At 61.4% G+C, this 17,255-nt stretch overlaps 1 protein-coding gene across 5 annotated transcripts in view; it reads right to left on the bottom strand.

Annotated features, from left to right (window-relative positions):
- Positions 1 to 17,255, bottom strand: part of RNF213 (ring finger protein 213) — a 77,614-nt gene that overhangs the window by 44,344 nt on the left and 16,015 nt on the right. For all 5 annotated transcript variants that reach the window (XM_059671463.1, XM_059671462.1, XM_059671466.1 and 2 more), the window contains 16 exons: positions 16,941 to 16,996; positions 16,356 to 16,518; positions 15,587 to 15,757; positions 14,188 to 14,277; positions 13,356 to 13,478; positions 11,094 to 11,274; positions 10,102 to 10,275; positions 9,327 to 9,476; positions 7,510 to 8,111; positions 6,552 to 6,717; positions 5,187 to 5,404; positions 4,280 to 4,420; positions 3,813 to 3,977; positions 2,342 to 3,497; positions 1,132 to 1,325; positions 316 to 471 (listed from right to left, as the gene is read on the bottom strand). In XM_059671463.1, coding sequence (XP_059527446.1) covers positions 316 to 471; positions 1,132 to 1,325; positions 2,342 to 3,497; positions 3,813 to 3,977; positions 4,280 to 4,420; positions 5,187 to 5,404; positions 6,552 to 6,717; positions 7,510 to 8,111; positions 9,327 to 9,476; positions 10,102 to 10,275; positions 11,094 to 11,274; positions 13,356 to 13,478; positions 14,188 to 14,277; positions 15,587 to 15,757; positions 16,356 to 16,518; positions 16,941 to 16,996 — 3,906 coding nt within the window. The remainder of the gene's footprint in view (positions 1 to 315; positions 472 to 1,131; positions 1,326 to 2,341; positions 3,498 to 3,812; positions 3,978 to 4,279; positions 4,421 to 5,186; positions 5,405 to 6,551; positions 6,718 to 7,509; positions 8,112 to 9,326; positions 9,477 to 10,101; positions 10,276 to 11,093; positions 11,275 to 13,355; positions 13,479 to 14,187; positions 14,278 to 15,586; positions 15,758 to 16,355; positions 16,519 to 16,940; positions 16,997 to 17,255) is intronic.

The following is a 17,255-nucleotide window of genomic DNA, read 5'->3' as shown; positions in this document are numbered from 1 at the left end:
AGGCAGCTGATCAATGATTTTCTCTCATCATTGACGTTTCTATCCCTCTCTCCCTCTTCCTTCTTCTCTGAAATCAATAAAAATATATTAAAAAAAATAAAATAAATAAGAACATATCCTCGGGTGAGGATATAAGAAAACTTCCTTTCCAGGCATTTAAAACAAAGTAAGTTTAGAGACGGATTTTTCTTGTCTAACCCTGCACTCCGCTGCCTCGCTAAGGCAGAGGTGGGGGATGGCGAGCCTGTCAGAAGGAACGCCCCCCCCCACCCCCCCGCCCCCCCCACCCCCCCGGCGGGACAGGCCGGTGCGCACCAGCTTGGAAGGCCTCGTAGGCGGCGCCGAGTGCCCTTCCAGGATTTCAATGACGTATAAGTGGCTCGGGCTCCGGAGCCACATTTTCCCGTTTGAGTCCATTAAGTGCTGCAGCACCAGGAGCTTGAAGAGAAACGCCCAGACCCCAGCCTGCACCTGGAGAGAGAAACACACGCACTGTCAGTATTTACCTGGAAGCCCTGGCTGGTTGGCTCAGTGGATAGAGCGTCGGCCTGCAGACTGAGGGGTTTCAGGTTCAATTCCAGTTGGGGGCACACGCCCAGGTTGTGGGTTCGATCCCCAGTGGGAGATGTGCAGGAGGCAGCCAGTCAATGATTCTCTCTTATCATTGATGTTTCTCTCTCTCTACCTCTCCCTTCCTCTCTGAAATCAATAAAAATATATTAAAAAATATTTATATATTTACCCAAAAGACCAGCCCCTGCCCTGAGGACCTTCTTAGTCTGTTCTTGGACACGATGGGACTGAATATCAAGTCACGCTAAAGAAATTCTTTCTTTTTTTTAATATGTGGGTTTTTTTATTTTAGAGGGGGGGGGAGAGAAACATCAATGATGAGGGAGAATCATGAACTGGCTGCCTCCTGCAGGCCCCCACTGGGATGGAGCCCACAACCCGGGCCTGTGCCTGACTGGGAATCGAACCCTGACCTCCTGGTTCATAGGTGGACGCTCAACCCCTGAGCCACACCGGCTGGGCGATAAAGAACTTTTTTATGATGGGAAGGAAGCGGGACGGGCGGAGGAGCCACCGTGTCTTTCCCGCCGTGGCCACTGGCGGCACCCAGGCTCTCACCGAGGAGGTCACGTCCAGGTGGAACATCGCGGGGCTCGTCTGACACTTGGGGTCCAGGAAGGGCAGCAGGGCGCCCAGGACCTGGCTCTCATCCACCTGCGGGTCCATCAAGCGAATGACTTTGAGAGGCACTTCCTTCCTAGGAAACTTCCTTTGCAGAGTTTCGTGCAATCGCTTCACGTAGAGAGACTTTCCTGTAACAAATATCAACACGTGGAAATCAGGTGCCTGGGCTGCGGGCCAAGGAACAGAGGGTCCAGAGAGATTTAGTACAAGCCCCTTCTCTGCGTGCACAGCTCAAACCGATGCCATGTGACCTGGGGCGAAGGCGCCCTCGGTTTCCTCGCTGTTTCCTGCTCACGCCCCCCATTTCCCGGGACCAGTGGCGCCAGGTGAACGTGCCCTGCGTGCGGAGGGGACGAGCAGGACCTGGGCTGGGATCAAGTCACTGGGCGGAAACGGGGCAGGGACTGAAGGGAGGATAAGAGGCACCTGCGCCCTCTCCAGACAGATCTTATCTCCCCCTGCTCACCCACATCAACCCCGCAGCGGCCAACGCAGGGCAAACACAAAACCAACAGGAGCCCTGCCGGTGTGGCTCAGTGGATAGGGCATCAGCCTGAGGACTGAAGGGTCCCGGGTTGTGGGCTTGATCCCCAGCAGGGGATGTGCAGGAGGCACCCAACCAGTGATTCTCTCTCAACAATGATGTTTCTATCTCTCTCTCCCTCTCCCTTCCTCTCTGAAACCAATAAAAACAGATTTTTTAAAAATAATAATAAAAACAAAACAAACAGGAGCCCTGCTGGTGTGGCTGAGCGGTTGGAGCACAGACTTGTGCACCGAAGGGTCTCGGGTTCGATTCCCAATCAAGGGCTCGTACCTGGGTTGCAGGTTTGATTCCCAGCCCTGGTCAGGGTGTGCAGGAGGCAACCAATCCATGTGTCTCTCTCACATCGACATTCCTCTCTCTCGATCTCCCTCCTTTCCACTCTCTCTAAAAAGTCACTGGAAACAAGCAAACAGGAGAAGGCTGTTTAGAGAAGGAAGGTGTTGGCTCCCAGGAATCACGAGTGTCCCCTACGGCTCGGTTCTAATTGGCAACTTCCCGTCCCCGAGCCTCAGTTCCCTTCTTATGGGAGGGCTTCGTCAGCGTCCCCTCCACCTCCAGGGGACAGGGGAGAGCTGTCCCCCCAGCCACTGCCATTACCGACACCCGCTCTCGCCGAGGCCACGATCCCCACACACATCCGGTCCCTGAAGGCGGCGGCGGCCGAAGGGGTCCCCCGGGGGACCTGGTAGTGAAGCGCCAGGTAGGCTCGGGCGGCCTCGGGGGGCACCTGGGGGGTGGCGGGGACCCTGTGCTGGCTGAAGGCCGAGGGCAGGTAGCAGTGCTCCCGCTCGCTGTCGCAGACCAGGACGAGCTGGAAGTCCTCCCGGTGCGGCCCGGTGCGCAGGGCCTGGAGCAGCGCCTCCGCCCGGCGGGCCGCCTCGTAGCTCAGCTGGTCGGCGAACAGCAGGCTGTACACGCGGCGACCGGGGGCGCCCGGGCTCAGGCAGCGGCGCAGCAGCAGCGCCACCTCCTCGAACGCGGTGCCCGGCGTGCACAGCAGCACCTCGTCGTAGGTGGGCAGCGGCTGCTCCGGGCTCTGCATGTAGACGGCCAGGGCGGCCGGCAGCACGTCCGAGTGGCCGCAGATGATGAGGTTGGGCTGGCCGGCCCGCAGGCCTTTGGGGAGCCTCCGCGTCACGGGGGGCCCGCCCCTGGCCGCCAGGCGCGCCAGGCCACGGCCCAGGGCCTCGAGGTCCAGGCAGTGGGGCAGGAAGGCACGCATGCACCCCAGGAACTGCTCCATGATGACCCCCAGCTTGTCCACCAGGCTGGGCTCGCTGAGGAGCAGGATGGGCAGTCTCTCCATCACTGTCTGCAGCTCGTGCGTGGCGGCCCCGCCGTCGCCATGGGGGTCCCTGAAGGCCTCCGCAACGTCCCGCGGGGTGCACTGGCGTTTGATGAAGGACAGCATGGCCAGGGCGGTGGCCCCGGGCGTCGGCCGCGCCAGCTCTGAGCTCAGGTGCACCAGCTGCTCGGCCGTGTAGTAGTTGAGGTAAAAGTGCTCCTCTCGCTGCTGCGCCATGACCGCCTCCCACTGGTCCAAGAAGCGCTCCATCCGCCGGCACAGCGCCTCCAGCAGCGGGGCCAGGGGCGCGCGCCCTTGCAGCGGCTTCAGCAGCGGCAGCGGGAAGTGCATGCGCACGGGCTCGGGCTGGCCGCAGTGCACCTGCACCTTCCAGGCCCGGAACAGGAAGCTCCCGGCCGAGTACAGGTTCAGGAAGGCCTGCACCAGCCTCTGCACGTTGCAGAACACCTGTCGCCAAGGGAAGCAGGAGGCGGGCCTCACCGGCTGCACCCAGACAGAGGCGGCGGCAGACCCTGAGCAGAGGGCTGGGACCAGGACGGGGCCGAGCCCAGAGCCTGCCTTCCTCCCTTACAGAACCTCTTCCTCAGGCGATCGTGCAAAAAGTGCAAATGGCTCAGGGGTTGAGCATCAACCTAGGAACCAGGAGGTCCCGGTTCCATTCCCAAACCCAAACCCTTCCGACTGTCCTGGGGACACTCGGCAGGGAGTCCCCCAGCCCCGACTGAGGAGCCGGACCGCAGGGCTGGCCGGAAGCGGACCCACCTCGGAGAACTCCTCCACGTCAGCACTGTTGTGGTCTTTCTTGCCCGACATGAGCATCAGCTTGTTCATCAGCTCCTTCAGCTCCTCCAGGGAGTAACTGCGCAGCTCCTGGCGGCCCTTGTGGCTCTCGGGGAGGAGTAAACGTAGAACTGCGTCTGGGGAGATCTGTGGGGTGGGATGGGATGCGTCGCGGGTGGTTTTCCGGAGGGAGAAACCCACCCCCATTGAAGGCAGCCTGTCTAGCCCTGTCTGGGGTCTGGGTGGTCAGGGGAAGTGGGTGTGTTCAGGGAGTAGGCGTGCCCAGCGTGTGGGTGTGGCCACGATATGGGCGTGGTCAGAATGTGGGCATGTCAGGTGATCAGGTGCCCAGGGGTGGGCGTGGCCATGGTGTGGGCGTGGCCAGGAGTGGACATGCCCAGGGAGTGGGCATGTCTGTGGTGTGGGCCTGCCAGGGAGTGGGCGCTCACCTGCTGGCCCTCGGCGGGCGCCTGGATCACATAGGTGCCCCTGCTGTTGATGGCTCTGGCCAGTGTCAGGGAGGAGCGCTCCACTGAGCCGTGGCTCTCCTTCACCGTCTTCAGCCACCCCAGGTTCCGGGCAGAATCCCGCTGTGGGATGGACGAGAAAGCAGCCATGGACCGCGTTCTTTCCCTCCTCAGGGCGCGGTCACCCCACCCAGGCGTGGGGGCGCTTCCTGGTGCGCAGCTCCGGCTGCCTTTCTCGGGGCGCTCTCTCCCTGCGGCCCCACCTGTGCAGACGGCTCTGGGCCAGGTGGACAAAGACATTGTCCTGCTGGACCCCAGCTTGGGGGTGGGGTGCCAGCTCTAACAGGGCTGGGATGCTTCCATTCTAAACGTCCTTGGGGTCCCCACGTCCAGCCAGAAGCATCGAGGGGAAACGACCTCAGAGGCCTTTTGTTCAGATGTGAGCCTCCAGCAGAGAAGGAACCTCCCTCCCATCTGCTCACTCCATTGCCCCCCCAGGGGGAGGCAGCTGTCCCGGCCATGGCCACAGGTCTGCTCCGGAGGCCAGTTACGGAGAGGGGTCGCCTCAGACCCGGGGGGGACCTCTTTTCTGCCCAGGGCCATGTGGCTATGATAACATCATTCGCATAATATAATTCACTTAATATCAATTTATGTTGCTATGAAAAAACTCCTAGATTTATTGAATTTTGAGTCCCGCCTGGGGTTGCCTAATAGAAATCCCTTGTATTTCCAAGCAGTTTTGTATCCGATTTGTAACACAGGCGCTAGAGGAAGCGTTCCCGTATGTGAACAGACGCCTTGCGAGCATCGTCCTCAACACGTGCGCGATGGTGTGCACGGCCGCGGCCCGAGTCCCGCGGAGCCGCGCGCTGGGAACGAGACTCACCAGCTTACTGGGCAGGTGCGGGTCGCTGTCCAGCGCCTTCCACAGCTCCTTCAGGTGTCCCGAGAGCGCCTGGAAGCCTTGGCTCGCGTCCAGCTTGTAGAGCAGAGAGCTGTAGCCCTGGACGGCGTCGTGGAAGCAGGCCACGCGGTCCACGTCCATGTCATTCTCCCCCGCGAAGATGAACGCCAGGTCCACAAACACCTTCAGCTCGTTGACCCCTTGGGGCGAGAGGGGACAGGTGAGCTGGGGCCATGCCGCAGTGACACGCGCTCCCAGGGTGGACAACAGTCTTGCGAGGAGCTACGCGTAGACATCGGGGGTTCAGGGGTTGACCCGCTGTCTGCTTTCCGCCAGAGTCCAGGCACCTCTCCACCTGCTCCTGATTGGAAGCCGCAGACCAGGGCGACCTCAGTAACCGCGGGCAAGGCGCCGCCCGAGGCTGCGTGTGCCTCACTCCATCTGATTCCCCCCCCGTCACCACCTTTTTTTAAAAATTATTTAATTCTCGCCTGAGGATATGCTTTTTAAAATTTATTTTACAGAGAGAGGAAGGGAGAGTGGGAGGGAGAAACATCAATCGGTTGCTTCCCACATGTGCCCCAAAAGGGGCTCGAGCTCGCAACCTCCGTGTGCGCCCTGACCAGGAATTGGACCTGCAGCCTTTTGGTGCACAGAACGATGCTCCAACAAATTGAGCCACACCAGCCAGGGCAGGGCAAGGTTTTTAAGAAAATGATCCCCCTTGCCCAGCCGGTGTGGCTCGGGGGTTGACTGTCAACCTATGAACCAGGTGGTCACGGGTTCAATTCCCGGTCAGGGCACATGTCCGGGTTGTGGGTTTGATCCCCAGTGTAGGTGTGCAGGAAGCAGTCGATGATGATTCTCTCTCATCATTGATGTTTCTCTGTCTCTCTCTCCCTTCCTCTCTGAAATCAATAAAATTATATATAAAAAAAGGAAGAAAGTGACCCCCAGCTGTCCACAGCAAACATACAGCGTGGGGAGGACACAGCTTTCGCACCAGAGCACAAGAAATATCTGATATAAACTCTATCAGCAACCACCCACAGCACCACAGCACATGCCCTAGCAGGGGTCCTCAAACTACAGCCCGCGGGCCGTCCCACCAGGTGTTTTTGCTGCCGTTGCTTGTCCTGCTTAGCAGCCAACTCGTCCCGGGCCCGCAGTGCGCATGTGTGGAATGTCTGAGGGACAGTGAACTGGGCCCCTGTTTAAAAAGTTTGAGGGCCTCTGCTAAAGGATGCAGGCGGCACCCCTGTCCTTTCCCCAGCCCGTCAGCTTGGGACGGTCACCCCAGTGCCATCGGGACACCCAGGCTCCTGCAAACCCCAGTCCCGATCGTACCTTCGACAGCCTCGCGGACCCAGTGGGTGAATTCCCTGGCCAGGACCAGCTCCTGCAGACACTGGCACCGGGCCTCGTCCAGGTCCCGCAGCAGCTTGATGGCAAGGATGACCTGCCTGTCGATCTGGCCCAGTTTTTCACCGCGAGAGTTCTCGAAGGCGTCGGTCTGGAAGACAAGGCTCTGCTGGGGGGTGGACGGAGCCGCTCACCTGGAGCCCCGCGTCTGAGCAGGAACGCGGACCGGAGCCTCCCGGGTTTGCGGCTGCTCCGATGCGGACGGGCACGGGGGTCTCATCCCAGAGCTGGGCGCTGTGCCCCGGCCCCGATCAGTAATAACCACCCCTGCTCTGTGCGGACATTCTGCAAAGCAGCTTCGCCAAGACCTGCCCAGCACGGATTCTCCTCCTGGGTCGTGGGTAGAAAAGCGAGGGCCCAGACCCAGGACCCACTCCAGCGCCACTGCTGGAGCCGCGCCTATGCGGGGCGTGTGTGTGTGTGTGTGTGTGTGTGTGTGTGTGTGTGTGTGTGTGAGAGAGAGAGAGAGAGAGAGAGGGAGAGAGAGAGGTGTCCCAAATCCTGTGCTGGATCTCCCTCCTCCTCACACCTGCCCACACTGCTGTGCGGGTCCCACGCTGCCTCCTAAACGCTCGTCCTCAAAGAGCAGAAACCGAAGACCCACTTCCCAGGGCGCTCAGACCCACTGCCCCACCGCTCGGAGCCCGGCCTCCGCTCTGCACAGATACGGCCGGCGAGAGGGCCGCGCGGCCCGGTCCCGCACCCTTGACCCACATGCAGGCAGTCACACTCCCAGCAGAGGGCAAGGCCGGCCCCGCACACTCAGCACCGGGTGAACAGCAAACCGCACGCTCCCATCCCGGCTTTCAACGCCAGAGCCCAGGGCTGCCGGCGCCGGAGCTGGGCCCCACCCGCGCCCAGGGGCCCCTGGCCAGTAACTCACAATTCTTAGTACAAAGTCGAGAAGACTGAAGTCCCCGGTCAGTCCCAAGGCCTCTTTGACCTCCAAGATGACCTTGGCCGCCCTGGCAGACCGATGCAGGTGATGGTACTCCCTGACCTGCCCCACTCGCTCCTGGATCCAACTCCCTCGGTCGCTGGGGTCCAGGGCCCGCATGACGCGGAGGTCGGAGGTGAGGTCCTCGTATTTATCCACAAAGTCGTTGAAGATGGAGCGCACTTCCCCAAAGGTGAGCTCGCCGGCCTTCAGGTCCTCGTACAGCTTCCTGAACTTGGCGAGGCAGGGATGGTACAGGGCGGCATAGGCACCCTCCATGTCCAGGAGCGGCCCCGACCCCGCCGCCTCCTCCCCCTCCTCCTGCGTGCCCTCCGCCCGGGCGGCCTCTGCCCAGAAGGTCCGGAAGATATGGCTGTCCTTGAGCGAGTCCACCCTCGCGGCCATTTCTCCGACGCGGGCGCTCAGGTTGTAGTGCGTCACCCTCTCCATGGCGCCGGAGGTGGGGGACAGCCGCGCCATCACCGCCTCGTTCAGGCGCTTTCCGCCCAGGTCCTCCGCGTGTCTCTTGGCGATCTCTCCGCAGTCCACTGCGGACCAAGGAGGACGTCACACGGGAACCCCGCCCGGCGGGACTCCCCCTCCTTCTCCCCCTCGCTGCTCTTCTTTGGTTTTTAAAAATATATCTTTTTATTGATTTCAGAGAGGAAGGGAGAGGGAGAGGGAACATCAATAAGAGGATTATGGATCAGCTGCCTCCTGCACACTCGCGCCCCCCCCCACCCCAGAACCCGCCTCCCCCGCACTGGGAATGGAGCCCACAACCTGGGCATGTGCCCTTGACCAGAACTGACCCCTGACCTCTCAGCCCTGAGCCGCCGGCCGGGGAACACACCCGCTGGCATTTTTTTCTCAATAGGAATCCAGACACCCACCCCCTCTTGCGCATCAGTTTTCACACAAATAAAACCTTGCTGTCCGTTCTGGGTGAAGAGGACGGTTTGAAGAAAGGCCCCCCTTGTGTCCCACTCCACTTCGACGCCAGAACAGTCACACAGGACAGAGCGGGGGGAGCAGAGAAGGCACTCGGGGCCACAGCCTGTGGGATGTGACAGCGGATGGGCCCGTGGGAAGCGGGGCCCGAGGCCTGGAACGTGGAACCCCAGCCACTGTGGGGGTGCTGGGAGCCCGGCGGATTCCTGCTCGGGGAGCTGGACTGTGGGGGCGCTGACGAGGCGAGGAGGGGACAGGCTGCTTTTCACCCCACCCCCTTGCTACGGCGGCCCTGCTCTCCCTCCGTCGGCCTAGTAGCAGCAGGTCATGCTCCCGCCAGGACATGGAGGGTTGGGGACCCGGAGGTCTCAGGTCTGTGAGGAATCACAGCATTTCCAGACATGCCCGGCACTGAACTTCAGGAGTCAGAAAGAGGGGGACAGAAGACGGGGGGGGGGGCCGGGAGGGGGGAGCTGGAGGTCATGGTTTGAGTCCCGGTCAGGGCACATGCCTGGGTTGTGGGCTCCATCCCCGGGGGGGCCATGCAGGAGGCAGCCGATCAGTGACTCTCTCTCACCATTGATGTTTCTCTCTCACTCCCCGCTCCCTTCCATTCTGAGATCAATACAAATATATTCAAAGAGGGAGAGAACGAGAGAGGCCTGGGGTAAATACCGAAGAGAACAGGCGCCAGGTCCAACTTTGCTTAAAATGAACGCTTTATGGAAGCTGCCCTCGGAGAGCAACCCGCGGGCACCTTCCCATCAGGCCCCCCCGACCCGCCACCTGGTGGGTAAAGGGCAGATGGTCACCTGCCACCCAGCGCTTGGCCGCCTCGCACAGCTTCAGCAGGCTGTCCACCCGGCGCCGCTCCTCCTGCAGGAACTGCAGCTCCTCCCACCTGTAGTCCAGCACTTTCTTCATATCGTGTTTTTTCTCCTGCGGCGAAAGACTTTTTCTCTCTGGCATGAAAAAAAAAAAGTTACCCAATAGAACAAACGAACCGATCCTTCTCCATGGCGACCGTTTCTTCCTCTTCTTGGATGCGATGCCCGCTCAGGGCGCGAGCCCAGCCCCTTCAGCGCCCGCGCTCAGCAGTGGGACGGGCCGGTGAGCCCTGGGGCTCAGTCATGGTCTGATCACTTTCCTGCTCTATTTTCCTAAGGACTGGACACCACGTGACACAAAATGCCACGTCTGATTCCGTGCGGGATCCTGCTGCTCTCCATACCCGTCCTGGACCACGGACATTCCGGGGGTCACCTGTCAAGGTTCATTTCTGCCATCGGTGGGGACCGTGTAGCTCATGGGGCCAGGCCTGGCCTCTGGGAAGTGCACCCTCTGACTCTCCCAAGGTGCAGGGTTTTTAGAAAGTTTTTTTCACTGTCGCTCCCATTTTCTTAGAGCGGTGGGATTGTTTCAAAAATGATAAATAAATTCATCAATCTTTTGTGGTTTTTTTTCCAAAAAAGAAAAGAAACCGTCCTGTCACTCTCGCGGCAAAAAGAGCCTCTCAAAGATCAGCCTCTGGGAACCCCGTGAGCCCGACACCCCCATCACCCCCAGCAGCTGGCGCCCGGCACTCACTCAGCTCCCAGATGTCAAGAAACCGCGCCCTGTGACTCCAGATCAGCTCCAGCTGCCCCACCAGCACGGCGCCGTCGAGCAGGTCCTCGGCCACCTTGGTGAAGACCGAGTCGGCCGTCGCCATCAGCTTCTTGCCTTCCTCCGTGATGTGCGCCAGGACCTTCTCGTTGGTGCCTGCCCGGGTGAGAACCGAGTCTAAAGCCTGTGGGGCCCCTCCTCCCGGCGACCGGGACCTCCCCACTGCGCGGCCCCAACGCCCAGGCAGCATGAGGGGGGCCACACTCAAGAGGGTTAGGTCTGAAACGCACTCCCACACACCGAAAGGTCTCCGGTTTGATTCCCGGTTGGGGCACATGCCTGGGTCTTGGGCTCGATCCCCAGTCAGGGGCGTGTAGAAGGCAGCCAATCAATGTTACACTCTCATATTGCTGTTTCTCTCTCTCCCTCTCCCCTCCTTTCTCTCTCAAGTCAATGAAAACATATTTTTAAAAAATGAAGGTCCATTGCCCTGGCCGGTGTGGATCAGTGGTTAGACTAGAGTGTCAGCCTCGCGGACCACAGCATCTGGGGTTTGATTGCTGGTCAAGGGCATGTACCTGGATTGCAGGTTCAATCCCTGGCCCAGGACCCTGGGAGGCAACCAATCAATGTGTCTCTCTCACATCAATGTTTCTCTCTCTCTCTCTCCCTCCCTCCTTTCTAGTCTCTCTAAAAATCAATGGAAAAATATCGTCGGGTGAACATTCTCAAAAAGAAAAAGAAGAAAAACGGGACCTTCAGGGGGACTTGACGTCCAGGACGGCCTGGGGGACAGAGCAGCTGTGCACAGCTGTGCCAGGGACGGGCACTCAGGTGTCCTCCCCACAGACAGGCACCCCGGCCCAGCCAATCGGCTTCCTTGCCAGACATCGGCCCGCCTTCCCCGAGCGTCAGGTCCAGCGCCCACCCCGCCGCAGATCCGCGGGACGCGAGTGGACACCCCGAGGACACACCGTAGAGCTTGAAGAGATGCGTGACGTCTGGCCACGTGAGCAGGTACCTCAGCACCTCCGCCAGGTCGTCCACGGCCTCCCCGTGGCGCCTGGGCCAGGACTTGGTGACCACAGCGGACACGAGGGTCCCGAACCTCCGCAGGTCGCTGTGAGAGACTCCCTCCAGGACGCTGAGCTGCGACTAAAGGAAAGGAGGACGGAGACGGGACAGGAAGGCATGTGGTTTTAGCTGGTTTGTTTTAAATGACAGTTATTACCCAATCGCGCTTCAGAAATCGTCTGTGACTAGTCTTACAAGCTCCAAAAAGAAGCAAAAGAGAAAAATGCTTCACTTTTCTTAGGGACTTGGCTTCGCGGTGAACTGTGTCCTTGAGCGGTGACCCCCGGAGACGGGGAGACGGGGACCCACTGACAGGCACCACCGCCACGCACTGCCTCCGGCTCCCGCCGCCTGCGCTCTGCCTGCACTTTCCTGTCGTGAGAAACGCCACACGGAGCGCAGTCGTCAGTGCACCTGCGCTTTGTAACCCTGAACCTCCTTCGTGCCGAGCCCTCCTGCCCGCACACGGCGCCTACATTTAGGCCTCTTTCTGTGTCCCCATCCAGACACAAATGCTGTCCTCCTTTAGCTGCAAAGTGTTTACCAAAAGTTCCAGTAGTTAGTAAAGAGAGAGAGAGAGAGAGAGTTTACAACAGATACTTTCTGATATTTAAAAGGATAAAAGGGCCCTGGCCCGTGTTGCTCAATGGTTAAAACGTCGGCCTGCACACCAGAGTGTATTGGGTTTGACTCCCAGTTAAGGGCACGTACCTGGGTTGCAGGTTCCATCCGTGGCCCCAGTCAAGGTGTGTGCAGGAGGCAACCAATCGATGAGTCTCTCTCACATCGATGTGTCTCTATCTTCTCTCTCTCTCTCTCCGTTTTCCCCTCCTGCCCCCTGCCTCCCCCCCACTCTTCCATTCTCTCTAAAATCAATGGGAAAAGATCCTCAGGTGCGGATTAAATAAACAAACAAAAGGATGAAAGAGAGCCTTCCCCAGCGACTTATAAAAAGGATTAAACACCAAATGGGGTTTATCCCAGGGATGAAACGTTTGTTGAACATAAAAAACAACTTAATGTAATAATCACATCATAGAAAGAAGTCGCACGGCCGTCTCAATAGGCTAAGGAAAGTACTGGACACAATCCAAGCCCTTTCATGAAGAGAACCACGCCCCCCCACCTCCCTCCCCCGGGGCTGGAGGCACTCCCTCCGGGAAAGGGCCTGGGCCCAGCTGACCCCACACTCGGGGGAGAGGGAATCAAGACGAGGGCCCTGCTCTCCACGCCACGTGGCCTGGAGCTTCTGCCGCGCAGTCAGCAAGGACGGGCGTGACAGGCCCAGATTGGAAGGAAGAAAAGCCATTCACAGGTGACATGAGCTTCTTATAGAGAACCCCACATGCACACGCACACGCATGCCTACACACACATATGCCTGCACACACATCTACACACATGCCTGTGCATGCATGGCCACATGCGTTCACATACACGTGTGTGCACATACATGTATACATGTGTGCACATGCCTACACAAGTACGCACACACCGACACATACAAAGGAGGAGGCTTCCCCTGAGAGGCGATGTGGGGCAGACGATCTCCCTATTTTGCAGAAGAAATCCCTAAGTGGCTGGACAGGGTCACTTTTCCTCCATAAATGTGTTGTCAACGTTTGGCGTCTCTCACTGCGCCGGTGCGGGGTCGGAGACAGCGCACACCAGGAGCGGGGACCTCACGGGAACTTCAGGAGCAGCGGGGACACCGCCGGACTCAAGGTGACAAGTGCGTGGCTGGGTTGACCACACGTCACAGCGCACACTGCGGGAATCTGAGCGGCACCTCCAGGAGCTGGTCCCGGGTCCAGGGTCCCGGGTTCCAGCCCTTCCAGCCCGGCCAGCCCTTCCCGACGATGTCCCTGCTGACCTCGGAGGCATCCGGGACCCCAAGCGCGCCCGGGCACCTGCTCACCTGGCAGCCGGGACCCCAAGCGCGCCCGGGCGCCTGCTCACCTGGCAGCCGGGACCCGAAGGCACCCGGGCGCCTGCTCACCTGGCAGCCGGGACCCCAAGCGCGCCCGGGCCCCTGCTCACCTGGCAGCCGGGACCCCAAGCGCGCCCGGGCACCTGCTCACCTGGCAGCCGGGACCCCAAGCGCGCCCGGGCACCTGCTCACCTGGCAGCCGGGACCCGAAGGCACCCGGGCGCCTGCTCACCTGGCAAGCTGAGCTGACGGCCTCGATGACGCAGTTCTCGAAGCACCTGGACACGCTGTCGTCGGTGCCCGCGGCCGCCCAGTCGGGGCTGCAGTAGGCGGAGATCTGCGTGCGCGGCGACTCCTGCGGGGCGCAGGGGCGGGCTGGGGGCGCACTCCGAGCCCGGGGACACCGATGCCCGTGGTTCTCACTTTCCCGCTCTCCTATCCGGTCCCCACTGATGGGACCTTCTTCCCGCCCCCACACTCAGCGCGTCCTCACTGCCCCCAACACCAGACCAACAGCAAGACCACATGCAGGCTCCATGCCGTCTCGGCAGAGGCGCCTGCGCTGCAGTTTGCAACAACGGGTGAGTTGTGCCCGGCCGGCAGGGCTCGGTGGCTGAGTGGCGACCTATGAACCACATCAGGGCACATGCCCAGGTTTAGGGCTTGATACCCAGTATGGGGCGTCTCTCTCACATCATCTGTCTCCCCCGCTCCCTTCCACTCTCCGAAAGTCAACGGAAAAACATCCTCGGGTGAGCAATAACAGCAACAGCAAAATCAACCTCGAACTTCTGAGGGCCCTGGGCCTGAACTGCACAACAAGCAGGTCTGTGTCCGTACCCCCCCCCCCCCGCGCGCCCCCCCCCCCCCCCCCGCACCGGGTTTAACAGGCTCCTGTCACCACCGGCCGCTCGGGGACCTGCATGTGCCTGGGGTTCCCCTGGTGGCAACCCCTGCCCCAGTCGTTCCCTGGAATTCCATCCGGGGCCCCCGGCGAGGCGGGCACGGGTGTCGGGGCTCCCGACCTGCCTTCGCCCCGAGAAGCATGGCGCCGACCCCGGTACCTGCTTGAGCCGCGCCGCCAGGTCCCCCAGCAAGGTCGCCTTCCAGCCGTGCTCCTCGGGGAAGGGGATCTCCACCAGCCGCCGCCTCACCTGCAAGGAAGGCACAGGAGAGGGACAAGGAAGTGCCGCAAGCTGTCTCCCAATGACTATGGGGACTCGGGGCGCTGCCCTGCAGGAGGGGCACCTGCGTGGGACCTGGCTGCTGTCCCTGTGCGCGGCGGGCAGGGCACCCAGCTCCGCCTGGAACACGAAGGCCTGGGAGCCGCACGGCCCTTCACGTGCAACTGGCTGTGACTCGGGAAGAATCGCCCTCAAGGTTTTGTTCTGAAAAATGTCAGGTTCCCGCCCGGCCGCGCGGCTCGGGGCTGAGCAGCAACCTGTGAACCCGGAGGTCACGCTTCGATTCCCGGTCAGGGCACAGGCCCGGTTGCGGGCTCGAACGCACTGTGGAGTGTGCAGGAGGCAGCCGGTCCGTGATTCCCCCTCATCATTGATGTTACTCTCTCCCTCTCCCTTCCTCTAGGAAATCAATAAAAATATGTTTAAAAAGACGACAATAAAAAATAAAAACCCAAAGGGGAGCGGCAAAAGCTTCCCCAGCAGGCGCCCTTCCCAGCCTGGCGGAGCCCCTGCCCGCGAGCCCGAGCCCAACCCAACGGCCGCCCTCCCCGCGGCCACCCTGCCCCGCCCTCCCAGTAGCCAACAGGTCCCCGCCCTCCGCCGCGGCCATGATTCTATTCCAGGCCTGGCGCCCTGGAAACCCCACTGCCCACCTTGGGGCTCAGGTCTCTCTCACTTCAGATGCCATCCTGCCCAGCCTCCCTTCAAGCAGCACCCGAGTTCACCCTTTCCTTCCACGTCCAAGGTCATAAACTTCACTCATCACCTCAGCACCGAGTCAGACCCCAGTGCCCCCAGCCCCGCCCCAGAGCGCCTCCCCAGAAGGTCTGCCCCCATGGGGCTCCGGCCGGCGGCCCGACCAGCGCCTGGCCTTGCAGATCCCGCTGGGGGGCGGGGCTCAAGGCCCAGGCCCAGGCCTGCCACCCACCGAGGTCCCCCAGGACACAGACACCCGCCCAGGTCCCCCAGGACACAGACACCCGCCCAGGTCCCCCAGGCCGGCCACCCGCCCAGGTCCCCCAGGACACAGACACCCGCCCAGGTCCCCCAGGCCGGCCACCCGCCCAGGTCCCCCAGGACACAGACACCTGCCCAGGTCCCCCAGGCCGGCCACCCACCCAGGTCCCCCAGGACACAGACACCCGCCCAGGTCCCCCAGGCCGGCCACCCGCCCAGGTCCCCCAGGCCGGCCACCCGCCCAGGTCCCCCAGGTCAGACACCCGCCTAGGTCCCCCAGGACGACCACCCGCCGAGGCCCGGTGCTGGGTCGCAGGCTCACCTGGATCTCCTCACTGTAGGTGAACCTGACGGATGAGCCATAGGAGCTGCTGAACATCTTCTGCTTGAAGGTCCCTGCGAGCCACGCCCTCGTGGTGCTCAGGGCTCCCTGGACCACGCCCCTCACGGAGGTCCTGGTTCCCGAGTCGCTGCCCTGCGCCTCTGCGGAGTCCTGTTAGCAAAGGGGAGGCAGGGAGGGAGGGGAGAGACTCGTCCTGGTCCGGCCTCTGCTGCTGGAGGGGAGTCTGGCCGGTGTGGCTCAGGGGCTGAGTGTTGACCGTGAACCAGGAGGTCAGGGTTCGGTTCCCAGTCAGAGCACAGGCCCGGGTTGTGGGCTCGATCCCAGTGTGGTGCGTGCAGGAGGCAGCCGATCCATGATTTTCTCATCGTTGATGTTTGTATCGCTCTCTCCCTCTCCCTTCCTGACACCAATAAAAATATATATTTTTTAAAGTGTAGGGAAAAGCTCAGTGGAAAAGACGGCCCGTGGACGTGCACTGGGGGTGTCACAGCCGCCGGCCACCTGCTCTGCTCTGTAACTGCCCAGTCACCTGACAATCTGCGCGTCAACTCCCCCCTCCCACAGGAGCCCGGGGGCCCAGGTGCCTGGTCACACGGCGTCCTCCACGCACAGAGCCGCGGGGAGCCGGCACCCAGCGGGTGATGAGCGGCCGCTGGGCCACCCTCCGTCCCAGCGTTGGCCCAGCCCCTGTGAGCGGGGCACTGGACACTCCATGGCCGCGGGGCGTGCCGGGCTGGGCCCCACTCACCGCCACCGGTTTCAGCCTGATGACGCGGCAGACGATCTCCGCGGACGAGGCGGGCAGCTCGGGCAGCTGGTAAGTCATCTGGCCTTTGGCAAGTCCGCAGACGGCCTCGTGCAGCTTCAGGCACACGGTGAGGTAGGACGGCACCGAGGGCGCCTCGAGGACCCTGCGCAGCAGAGTGGCGGGAAATCACGGGGCCCGGGAAACGGGAAACAGCGCCCGCCGCCAGGGCGCGGTCCTTCCGGGTAAACACCGAGCGGAGGCATCTCCTGGGCCCGTGCCCAGCGTAACCGCAGGGCAACCCCAGCCCATCGCCAACTTGCGACCAAGACACAAAGCAAACGGCCTGGCCTGGCTCGTGGCTGAGCGTCCACCTAGGAACCAGGAGGTCGGGCGCGATTCCCGGTCAGGGCCCGGGCCCGGGGTGCGGGCTCAGTCCCCAGTGTGGGGCCTGCAGGATGTTTCTACCTCCCCTCCCCCCTTCCTCTCTGAAATCAATAAAAACATATTTAAAAACAACAAAAACCGGGAGGATCACAGGCATAACTCAGAGGAAGGGGGATGTGCATGGGGCGGGGTGCCACTTACCGGTCCTGAAACATGTCCAGCAGGTGCAGCAGCGTTTTCAGCGTCAGGTCAACAGCCTGGGGGCGAAGGAGAGAAACAGCAGCCATTACACCCTGCGCCGCAGTCTCCGCTGAAACGGAAGACACCCCCGCGAGAACAGAGCCGAGCCGCGCACCGTCCTCTGCGAGCGCTTTAAGGCGCTCAGGTGCTAAACTTGATCTCCCAGGAATAACACGCGGGGCCCAGGGTTATACCATTGTCCCCCCCCCACCCGCCCCAAAATGGCAGAGGAAGATGGCAGCTGCGTCCCCACGTGCGGGGGTGACGTCCCCCTGC

Source organism: Myotis daubentonii, chromosome 16, assembly GCF_963259705.1.
Source record: "Myotis daubentonii chromosome 16, mMyoDau2.1, whole genome shotgun sequence".
Taxonomy (NCBI): domain Eukaryota; kingdom Metazoa; phylum Chordata; class Mammalia; order Chiroptera; family Vespertilionidae; genus Myotis; species Myotis daubentonii.
Note: the sequence above shows the minus strand (reverse complement) of the source record. Positions and strands in the feature narration are given on the sequence as shown.